Source organism: Egretta garzetta, unplaced genomic scaffold, assembly GCF_000687185.1.
Source record: "Egretta garzetta isolate BGI_Z169 unplaced genomic scaffold, ASM68718v1 scaffold40, whole genome shotgun sequence".
NCBI classification, from domain to species: Eukaryota; Metazoa; Chordata; class Aves; order Pelecaniformes; family Ardeidae; genus Egretta; species Egretta garzetta.
This window is the reverse complement of record NW_009258484.1, coordinates 3,649,617-3,661,748: the sequence shown is the minus strand read 5'-3', so window position 1 is coordinate 3,661,748 and position 12,132 is coordinate 3,649,617. Positions and strand designations below refer to the sequence as shown.

Here is a 12,132-nt window from a genome sequence, read left to right as displayed (position 1 = left end):
ATGGTCTCATCTTGCACGCATTGAATGCATGGAATTGGACACACGATCTGCGCTTTTCAAAGATAAAGTGGGTAATTCTTCTCTATGTTATTTGAAAACATGCATTTTCTTTATAATTAGCTTCAAAAGAAGTGAGTAAAACAAATTTTGGCCAGATGGAGTAGCCTCATGGTACACTTCCTCTGAGCAAGACACCAAATGTTCTGGCTCTCTTTAAAGCTAAAGCTTTAAAAAAAAAGATATTTTCAGGTGCAAACCTGGCAAGCTCTGCATGAATTTGAATAGAAACCAATATTTTTTTATCATTTCAATGAAATCTAATTTAAAAGAAATAAATCAATTTCTTAAAGCATTTTCTTATGTTTTGCTGTAGTTTGAGCCATTTTCATCCAAGAGCTGTTCTTTTTAAATTCTTTAGACACTATCTAAAAAGTCTTTGCCAGGAGAGAATGATAAATGGTTACTTTCATACAGATGTTAAACAATTTTTTTAATTTCCTTTACTGGCCCTGTCATGTAAAGCCTGAAGAACAATGAAGGTCAGCTCAGTAGGGCACAGGACTTTAAAATAAATCGGGAAATAAGAATTAGGCCTCCGTATTGTCAAGGAAGAAGGGCAGAAGACCAACTTGGCTGAACAGGGAACTTCTTGTGGAGCTCAAGAGGAAAGAAATTGTATGATCTCTGGAAGCAAGGTCAGGCTTTGCAGGAATACCGTAGTGCTGTGGTTTATATATGCAGGAAGAAGACACGAAAGGCCGAAGCTCAATTAGAGTTGAAATTGTCCAGTATTAAGTCAGATAACAAGAAGGGCTTTTTAAAATATGTTAATAGTAAGAGGAAGTCTAAAGAAAACTTTGGTCTGATACTTGTTGAAGATGGTCATCTGACTAATAGAGATGAAGAAAAAGTGGAGGCATTCAATGCTTTTTTTTTGTTTTGTTTGTTTGTTTGCCTCAATCTTTAATAACACTGCTATACCTTGGGCTGCCGATGTTGAAGGAAAGCTGTGGCTGTTTCAACTGTTGTCAGATTTGAGGAGTGAAGATGTGTCAGAATGGTCTCATCTTGCACGCATTGAATGCATGGAATTGGACACACGATCTGCGCTTTTCAAAGATAAAGTGGGTAATTCTTCTCTATGTTATTTGAAAACATGCATTTTCTTTATAATTAGCTTCAAAAGAAGTGAGTAAAACAAATTTTGGCCAGATGGAGTAGCCTCATGGTACACTTCCTCTGAGCAAGACACCAAATGTTCTGGCTCTCTTTAAAGCTAAAGCTTTAAAAAAAAAGATATTTTCAGGTGCAAACCTGGCAAGCTCTGCATGAATTTGAATAGAAACCAATATTTTTTTATCATTTCAATGAAATCTAATTTAAAAGAAATAAATCAATTTCTTAAAGCATTTTCTTATGTTTTGCTGTAGTTTGAGCCATTTTCATCCAAGAGCTGTTCTTTTTAAATTCTTTAGACACTATCTAAAAAGTCTTTGCCAGGAGAGAATGATAAATGGTTACTTTCATACAGATGTTAAACAATTTTTTTAATTTCCTTTACTGGCCCTGTCATGTAAAGCCTGAAGAACAATGAAGGTCAGCTCAGTAGGGCACAGGACTTTAAAATAAATCGGGAAATAAGAATTAGGCCTCCGTATTGTCAAGGAAGAAGGGCAGAAGACCAACTTGGCTGAACAGGGAACTTCTTGTGGAGCTCAAGAGGAAAGAAATTGTATGATCTCTGGAAGCAAGGTCAGGCTTTGCAGGAATACCGTAGTGCTGTGGTTTATATATGCAGGAAGAAGACACGAAAGGCCGAAGCTCAATTAGAGTTGAAATTGTCCAGTATTAAGTCAGATAACAAGAAGGGCTTTTTAAAATATGTTAATAGTAAGAGGAAGTCTAAAGAAAACTTTGGTCTGATACTTGTTGAAGATGGTCATCTGACTAATAGAGATGAAGAAAAAGTGGAGGCATTCAATGCTTTTTTTTTGTTTTGTTTGTTTGTTTGCCTCAATCTTTAATAACACTGCTATACCTTGGGCTGCCCAGTCCCCTAAGTCAGAGGACCATGAGTGTGGGAACAGTGACTTTCCAGTTGAATTTAGTAAGGTTTTTGATGCTGTCCCTCACAATATCCTGGACAAGTTGCCCAACTGTGGGATGAGTGGGTTTGTGGTGTGCTGGGTGAAGAGCTGGCTGAAGGGCAAAGCTCAAGGGGTTGTATTGAATGGGGTGAGTGGTCACCAGCGGTGTTCTTCAGGGATCAGTTCTGTTCAATACATTTATCAATGATCTGGGTGCGGGATTTGAATGCACCATTAGCAAGTTTGCTGATGATACTAAACTGGGAGGTGCTGTTGACTCTCCTTAGGGACAAGAGGCTTTGCAGAGGGATCTAAATAGATTGGAACACTGGGCAGTGATTAATGGGATGAGATGTAATAAGTCCAAATGACTGATTCTGTACCTGGGACGGAGTAATGTGGGGCACAAGTATAAACTGGGAGGGGAGTGGCTGGAGAGCAGCCCTGCAGAAAGGGATCTGGGGGTGATGGTCAACAGCAGGCTCAAGATGAGTCGGCAGCATGCCCTGACAGCCAAGAGGGCAAACCGCATCCTGGGGTGCATCAAACACAGCATAACTAGCCTGTCAAAAGAGGTGATTATCCCACTGTATTCAGATTTGGTGTGGGCCTCACCATGAGTACTGTGTGTAGTTCTGGGCCCCACAATTTAAGAACGATGTGAAGGTCATTGAATGCATCCAGAGAAGGGCAACAAAGCTGGTGAAAAAGCTGGAAGGCATGTCCTGTGAGGAGCAGCTAAGAAATCTGGGTTTGTCTAGTTTGGAGAACAGGAGGCTGAGGGGTGACCTCATTGCTCTCTACAGCTTCCTGAGGAGGGGAGGTGGAGAGGGAGGTGCTCGTCTCTTCTGCCTGGTATCCAGTGATGGGATGCATGGGAATGGTTCAAAGCTGCATCAGGGGAGGTTTAGACTGGACATTAGGAAGCATTTCTTAACTGAGAGGGCGGTCAAACACTTGAACAGGCTTACTGGAGGTGGTCAATTCCCCAGATCTGTCAGTGTTTAAGAGGCACTTGGACAATGCCCTTGATAACATGCTTTAACTTTTGATGAGCCCTGAAGTGATCGGGCAGTTGGACTAGATGATTATTGTAGGTCCCTTCCAACTGAAATACTCTATTTAAGAATGATGTGATGTGGGATTTCCAAAGACAAATTGTATAGACAACCTGAGAAAAAAGTCTTCACTTTTTTTGGGATGTCACTTGGCAACAAAGTGGGAAACTATTAGCCGAACAAGAGAAGACAGAAATTCCTCGAAGAATGATAATATGGTTAAAGATTGCAAAGAAACTCTCATCTGTATGTTCTAATATGTATTTTGCTTCCTGTTACTGAGCGCTTGAAGTGAACGGTAGTGTAGTTCGTTCATCCTTCCTTACTTGTTACTTGAGATTCATCAAGGAGTCAGATGTTCTGGTCCTGGAGTTGTGTCTTTGCTGATGAATCTTGTATGGTGAATGGAATGAGTCCATTTACACAGAAGGGAGCCTTTCCAGATACGCTTCCTCGATGCAAAGTGAAATGGTTGTTCACATCAATTAATTTGTAATATTGCTGAGACTGAGATGTACAGCACCGCCTTGTTGTCCTCTGGAACAACTTGAAATACTGACCTTAAAAGTATGTCTCTGGTATGGAGTAAATGGCACATTTTGGTTCTGCTTAGTACTTGGAAAACAAGGTCTGGTAATTTACTGGGTCAAGCTGCTGAACAAATTGTTTCTAATGCAAAAATTCATAGATAGAATACAGTGCATCGTGTTATAGTGGCCATATTGGAAACTCTATCTTCTGTCTTGGAATATGTGCTTCAGTATTGCTGGTGGATGTACCCCTTCTTCCTTAAGATGAGCTCTTTGCTGTCGTTTTTGAGGATTGTGTGGCTGTGGTGATGAACAACTCGGCAATCATCTAAAAATCACACACTGTTGCAGGACTGGACGTCAGTCCTGCTTTATTGGAAGCTGTTGAAATTTCAACAGTATCCTGTTGTGGGCAGTTCAGATGCCCAACGTCAACTGTCAACCACTCCAACTAATCATCTACAAAGAACTGTAACTTTGTAACTGTAACATGGGAAGTCATGTCCAGGCTTCTCCCACAAATGTGCTTGACTTATGCCTGGCCTTATGAGAACTACTGAGTTCTGTCTGAGGACAGACTGAAATCTGTGAAGTCTGTTGGATGTAATCCTGTTTCATGATTGCAAGGGCTGCTTTGCTCCCTTCCATAAATTGTAGTTAGAGTGAAGGGTAGGGTGGGGGGAGTGCTCTTGATCTATATTGTTCCAATTTTGAGGACCTTCTCTTGGAGGACTCTGAAAGCTCTCAGTATTCTTGACTTGTTGTTTCAGGGTTTGGTCACATATTTCATCCTGACCTTAGGGTATTCAGTCTCACAGTATGTGTGCTGGGTGTTTCTCTGATAGTGATCCTGTTTCTCTGAACTGATTCTTCCTAGTATCGGCAATTTTTCTACTAGCTGTATATTCTGTACGTGAATTAGAATTTACATGTAGTATCTTATTTCTTTGCTTCTAAACATTTTGTGGTAAGTTTTGAAAATTAAGTGGTGGTGGTTTTCTCCCAGGTGAGCTCCACGGAGCAATCTCCACTGCTTTCCAATTGATTTGGCTGCCTTGTTCTCAGCCTCTGTGGCTGATAGGAGTTGAAGGATGTGAACAAATGTCTGTATGTCTGTGACTCATTACCTGACAAGATCCAAATTTCTTGCCCTCCATCTCCCTGAACTTCTTTTGCACTCCTGTGGCAGGAAGCCTCTTGATTTATCTTTGTGGGATCAGGGTCTTATGGAAGTTCTAGACTGCTTCTTTGACTCTGGGAAAAATCCAAGGGCTTTCCTGTCAGTAAACAAATAAGTTTTTGACCAGGTATGGAGGGGTTATGAAACTGTTAGTAGGGAACTTGTGAGAGAGCTTAGGTGCCTCAGTAACACTGTTGTGCGTATTTACTATTTTGGATCTAAACAGTGTGGCCACCTAGTGTTCAAGCACCTTGCTATTTTGGTACAACCAAGACAATACAGTTTGGTCATGATGCCAGATAATTTTAACTGCTGTGAGAATTATACATGTTGATTTGGGCAAAGAATGAAAGGTTGCTGGCAGTAACTGGTGTTCTCTGAAATGTGCAGCTTTTGTGTGCTTTACTCCCTCAGTTGCTTTTTTATGTCCTGTCTATCCCAGGAATCTTTTTAGTATTTTTGAAGAGAATTGAAATACAGTCAGGTGCATGCTGTGCCGTGTCACGTACCAAACAGAAGTGGACAAACTAGCTATCCTTTTGGGTCTGGCTGGGATGGAGTTAATTTTCATTGTAGCAGCCTGAATGGTAGTATACTTTTATATTTGTGGCTAAAGCAGTATTGATGGCACACTAGTACTTTGGGTTTTGCTGAACATTGCTTGCACAGGTAGAGTCTCTCTCCCCCCACCATGAGTGGCTGAGGCAGGACAGGAGGTTGAGGGGACACATGGTTAGCAATAAAAGCTCAGGGAAGGGAAGAAGAAGCTCATGGTATTTGTCTTCCCAAGCAACCGCTATGTGTGCTGAGACCCTGCTTTCCAGGAACTAGTGGGACATCTGCCTGCCAATGGGAAGCAGTGAATGAATTCTTCTTTTTGCCTCACTTGTGCCTGCAGCTTTTTCTTTACCTATTAAGCTGACATTATCTTGATCCATGAGTCTTTTTAGTTGCCTTCTATTTTCTCCCCTTCCCCTCTCAGTACAGGAAAGTGAGAGAGTGGCTGGGTGGGTGTTTGGCTTTTGGCCAGGCTCAACCCACCGCACCTTTATAGATTTTTGTAAAGAAGAAGTTCCTATGTTCTCAGGTGTCAGAAAAGGAGTACTGTTAAACTCTTAACACTGTGAGAGCTGTGTTAAATCATGGTTGCTTCTTACTGGTAATTATTTTTTTACCTAATTTTGGAAAGGAGTCTGGGGATTAGCAAGAGAATGTGCACTGAAATTCATTTAATTTAACCTCTTCTATGAGGGTAAGTTATTTGTGCCTGATCTTGGCATTATAAAGTAGTATGTTTAGAGATCTAGCATTGACACAGAAGCATTATCAGTGTAGGAGAGAGCAGAGGTAGGAATGTATTGTTGTGTAGGGCAGCTTGTCAAGGAAACTGATATTCCTTCATTTGAATTTTAGAAATTCGTATTACTGAAAGTGAATACCATTTTAGTGTTCAGGAGAATGAAAAGGTCATGAATAGGGTATTTGGGAAATAACCATTATGGGATTTAGGTCTTTATTTTACCATCCTACTAAGTCAATATGATATAATTAATAAAATAATAAAATGTTGACTTTTATTATTGTAGAGCTGCCTTTCTTCCTGGATATGGGAGTTAAAATTTTTGGCAAGTTTCAAGTCATGTGTCCACTTCTACTCCCAAATTCCCCCAGATCCTTAGTGCTGCCTATTCTTTTGCACTCGGTAGTGACAACAATTTGACCAACTTCAACTGTTAGTGACAGACACTAATATCTAGGCAGAAGAGCAGCTGCCTGTGTGTTGGGAGCACATAGAGAGAACTGAAAATATCAGTGTTCAGTGTCAATTTTTATTGACAAATCGTTATGGAAAATTATTAAGCATAAAGAGTGCTGGATAACACCTAAGAAAAGAGGTGAAGGACGTGACTGTTCAAGTATACAATGTCTCATAGAATGGAGAAGATAGAGATTTTTTTTCAGAGTTTATGATACTAATCTTTTTTTCCCTCATAAGAAGTAGAAGTTAAAGTAGAATAAAGGAGAGAGACTGTAGCAGTGATGCATTTGTTTAATAAGAAGTACAGGTTGATTTTTATTACCTCTGTTGTGGTTTAACCCGGCCGGCAGCTGAACACCACATAGCTGCTTACTCACTTCCCCCCTCCCTCAGAGAGTTGGGAAAAAAGTAAAACCCGTGGGTTGAGATAAAGATAGTTTAATAAAACAGTAGAGGAAAATAATAGTAATAATGGTATGAGGATGTACAGAATATACAAAACAAGTGATGCACAGTGCAATTGCTCATCACCCACTGACCAATATCCAGCCCGTCCCTGAGCAGCGGTTGCTCTCCCTGGCCAAATCCCCCCAAGCATGAGGTCATACAGTCTGGAATAGCCCTGTGGCCAGTTGGGGTCAGCTGTCCTGGCTGTGCCCCCTCCCAGCTTCTTGTGCACCGGGCAGAGCAGGGGAAGCTGAAAAAGTTCTTGACGGATGTAAGCACTACTTAGCAACAACTAAAACATCGGTGTGTTATCAACATTCTTCTCCTACTAAATCCGAAACACAGCACTATACCAGCTACTCGGAAGAAAATTTAACTCTATCCCAGACAGAACCAGGACAGAGCTTATATAAGAATGTTTCAAGGAGACCAGCATCTGGCCACAAATTTAGAAATTACCAAATACTCTTGGTTCATAATCACAAATAGTCATTGTTTCTACAAACAGAGCTAGAAACATGAGTGGGTTGTCTTATAATTGGATTAGTGGCTAATACAGTGAGAGCTGCTTCTGTGGCTAATTCATTAAGGGTATTTCAGTTGGCTTTTTTAATGTCTCTTTTCTTTTTTCTATATTTCCGGCTGTGTAATTAAGCAGTTGAATGTTTAGTGTATTCCCACCCCTCCACCTCCCTCCCTTCCCCATCTTCTGGGGTATCTTGCTCTGGATCTGTGTTGCTTACCTAAAGAAATTCAGAGATGCTTAATATTTTTAATACTTTGTTGGCTTAAGCAAGAGTGGATTGGATATGACTAATGGAGGTTGGACTAAAATAGGTTACAAAAAAAGTCTAAATTTTTTAACCCTGAAGGCACAGAATAAAAATTTGTAGTGTAATGGACACATACAAGCTGAAATTTGTCAACAAAAAAAGACATCACTTATTGCAGATTAAGAGGAGGAGGTTGTAGATGGCTTTCAGTAATGTCAATCTAAAGTTTAGTTGAAAAAATCAGTCAAATGCAGACAAACGTATTAATGGATTTACTGTTAATGCTGCTAATACTTTATGCTAAAGTGTTTTTGGAAGAATTATAGTCTTTTGTAATGTAGTAATATATCAGTGTTAGAGATTTCTTCATCCTTAACTTTCTCTTGCTCTGTTACTTTAAAGATTTTACAAATGCTTTTACTGTTCTTAGGGAGCTGAATTAAAAGGACATACTGGCAAACTTCAGCCCATTTATGGTATTGAGTCAGATGGGAGAAATAGTTGGTCTTTTAAGACTGTGGTGTCGTATTATAGAACTCTGACAGCTACATTGTGCTCTTATTTCTTGTTCACATTCAAAAGGTGGTGTTGAACTAATAAGAATGTCAAGGATGGTAGAAAAGAGCAGTACTGTAAACAGTCCTTGTCTTTATTACCAGAAAAAAGACTGAAATAATAAGGAGGTGAATGATGTCTAGGTAATATCAACTAATTTTAGCTACTACCTTTTTAAAGAACTGTTGCGGCCAGTTGTTCTTTTCATGGTGTCTCTTTTTTTTTTTTTTTCTTTAATAAGCAAAAGAAAAAATTTGGTGAACAGTAAGTACATGTTAACTGCACAAATATTAGCACACATTTCAAAAGTATGTGTTAAGCTTCAATTTAAGCAAGTGTAATGCAAACCAGCGATAATGAAAATATACTGGAGAAGGACTTGTTTTATCTTTGTTAGTGCTAATTTTAACTATGAAAGAAAAGTGTCTATTGTAACAGCATTTTTAAATACAGGCTTAAATAGAGGGTTTAAATACAAGATCAGATACTGTGTATCTCAGATCTTGGCTACTTAGTCTGATGTTCTGTAAAAACTTGTTTTCTGAAAACTTTTTTTCTTTAATTAAATGTTTGTAATTAAATACTATTCTAGACAACTGTAAATCTTTATGTGCAGACAAATGTAGAATGAGTTTTGTGGGTTTTGTGTTGTGCTTGAATTTGTGTAAGCTTGTACAGGCACCTATCAGATTTCCTAACAGGATCAGTAACCTGTAAATGAGGTTTAAAAAGATTTATGTATCTGTATTTTTCACCAGGCTTTGTTCACATTGGCTTTTGTCTATACCTTGCTTTTTGTTTTCACTGCCTTTGTTATTTCGTCTTCTCCCAATGAAAGTGAAGAGTTTTTTTTTGTCTTGAAATATACATTACACGTTAATCTATATTATGATATTTCTGGAGGTGTATAAGTGTGTTGGTGTAAAAGCTGTACAAAACAGAACTCTGGTTTCTTTGGTTGTTTTTTTTTTTCTTTTTAAACTTAAAAAAAAAAAAATGTGTTCATTTTCCAGAGCAATGACAATGAAGAACGCCTGCAGGTTGTAAAACTTCTAGCAAAAATGTTTGGGGCGAAAGATTCGGAGTTGGCATCTCAAAACAAACCACTTTGGCAGTGCTACTTGGGGAGGTATATGCGGGTTTAGTTCCCTACCTAGGAGGGGAAAAATATTAATGAAGTATAATTCAACTTTTTTTTTTTTTTTTTAAGTGACACTGTTAAGTTAGAGTTCCCTCCTGCTGCTTTATCTGAAATCCGACAGATAATGTTGAAGAGATTATTTTACATATATCTTCTGCATCTGTGATTCTGCAGAGTAAACAATTACAAATCATCCTTTTTTAGCAACTGTCTTTATTGCTATTGTAAAGAAAAAGGAATAGTTTATTTTAATTGCTTCACAAGTGAAAATATTCAATGATGTATTAATTCTAAAACAACATCAAATGACATTTGCAGTATTAGGTGATATCAGAACTGGTTTTGAGGCTTTTATGTACAGCATTAGTACATTGGTTTCAATTTTTTTTAATGGTAGGAGTGCCTTAAAAGAAGTATGTAGTATTTACAATGCTGTAAACACAGTCTTTTTTTTAGAAATATTATGCCAGTTTGAGACAGAAAATATAGCTGGAGCTTGTAGTCAGGAGATACTTAAGTATGGCTACTATGGTGGAATTGGTTTTGATTTGAGTAAATGAGGATAAATTATTACAAATGCAGTAGGTTGTAATTTAGCATTCAATCATATCAAAACTAGAGTCCTCAAAGAAATGCTGCTTTTAAAATTACAGGAAACTTAATCGAAGGAAGGCCTTTTGCTTGAAAGTATATAACTATTTAAAACATTGCGTGTCATCAAAAAATACCAGATCTAATTGGGCCCAAAGGAAAATGCTTCACTGTGTTATAATGTGAAGCAACATGAATACGTGCAATCTCCTGTTTTATACTCTTTTCAACTAGTTATGAATCACATACATGTATTTACTTTTTTCAAGGTTAACTAAGTTATAATAGCTGTGTTATCAAAGGAACCATTCTTAAAATCTCTTGATTTTGAAAACAAACATATCTGATTTTTACTAGAACAGTTATTCTTTAAAACCTCTTTATTTGATACATAAGCATTTTAGCAACAGTAATGTTCTAAAATGTGATTTTTAATTTGTTTAAAACCAAGCATTTTGAGAGTTACAAACAACTCTTTTATCCTCATTACATCAATAGTTTTATTATAAATCTACTTGAAACAAAACTAAACATGAGAAAGTACTAGTTTTCAAGCATCAAACCTAATTCAGTCTTTTGGATGGAAATCTTACAGAAGTTGAAGTTATCAGTCTGGGAAGAGATTTGTACTAGGCTAGACACCCATTTGTTTGCTGTCTATCATACAGCTTAAAGAGGGGATGAATGTCTCGGTCTTACGAGACTTTTAGTTGCCAATACATGGTTTCATGGTTAAATATGTGGAGTGTTACAGAAAAGATAGTTAAAATGTCAGACATCTTTCTAATAAATAGTTGTTATCTGCCAGGGAGTTTTTCATGTGTACAAGGAGAAGATATTTCTTTTTGTGTTCAGAATACAAATTAATAAACGAGTACAGGAATTTTTTCTTAAGCTGAAGACAGTCTACTTAATACTGTGAAATCAGACATGTTTTATGCATGTGTCTGTTCATGGGAAGCATAAAAATATTTTCAGAGGTATTTGAGATTGTGTAGAAATAAATTGTTTTGGTAAAACTGATATTTTTGTTGTTGTAATGCATTGTCTTTTTTTCTAAATAGGTTTAATGATATCCATGTACCTATTCGTCTTGAGTGTGTGAAATTTGCAAGTCACTGCCTTATGAACCATCCTGACCTAGCAAAAGACTTAACAGGTACCAGATTTATTTTAACATTAAAATACAATTTTAAGTCTCCTGGAAAAGTCAGGAAGGTTAGTTGTAATTCGTAATAACATTGTCAGATGTTGTGAAGGATGTAATTGAGGTTGGAGTGCTAAGTCACAGAGTCCCTGCCTTCAGTGCTGCTTCTCAGGCTGAGGGGATTGTATATAAAGAATGCCTTAAACAGAAGAGGTCACTCTCCCTTTCTTACGGTAGTTACATTCCCAACTGCTGTTGAAATGAAGCACCATGGGATCAGGTAAAGACAGCCTGGCTAACCTAATGGTCATGGCATTTGTTAATTGGGGTGTGTAGACTCCAGTTCCATAAAGCTGAAATGTGTAAATATTGTGTGACCACTGCCTAAAACATGAAAGCAGTCCTTGTAACCGTGACCACAACTGTTGGCTCCTGCTCCTTGAGACCAAAACCAGCCTGTAATTCAGGACCTCTGTAGGAAGAAGGCAACCGGCATAGATTGTTTGTTGTTACCAATGTCTTTATAAAAAAAGTGTAATTAAAGAGAATGGGTGGGTTTGTTGTTTTTTATTCCCCCCAAAGTGTATATGGAGACTGTATCTTCCCCTGATCAATAAACTCCTACTTTTTGTAGTTCTTGGGAGGTAATATCTTTGCCTGTTTGCTCTAAGGAGGGAATTTAAAGGGCTTTTAAACGCATGGGATTGCTCTCCTGCTTGCTGAGCATTTGTCAAGTTAGACACAAATACAGGCAGGCTAGAGTCATCCTGCAGTTATTGGTATTTGTTAAGACAGCTTAAAAAAAAAAGTTTCTGGACCTTTCCCTAATGGAATTGTAAAGATATTTCCTCTTTGATTATCATA

The 12,132-nt window shown here is 38.0% G+C and overlaps 1 protein-coding gene across 5 annotated transcripts in view; it reads left to right on the top strand.

Moving 5' to 3' along the window:
* PDS5B (PDS5 cohesin associated factor B) overlaps positions 1 to 12,132 on the top strand; it is a 102,873-nt gene that overhangs the window by 27,768 nt on the left and 62,973 nt on the right. For all 5 annotated transcript variants that reach the window (XM_035900562.1, XM_009644866.2, XM_009644873.2 and 2 more), the window contains 2 exons: positions 9,403 to 9,518; positions 11,186 to 11,280. In XM_035900562.1, coding sequence (XP_035756455.1) covers positions 9,403 to 9,518; positions 11,186 to 11,280 — 211 coding nt within the window. The remainder of the gene's footprint in view (positions 1 to 9,402; positions 9,519 to 11,185; positions 11,281 to 12,132) is intronic.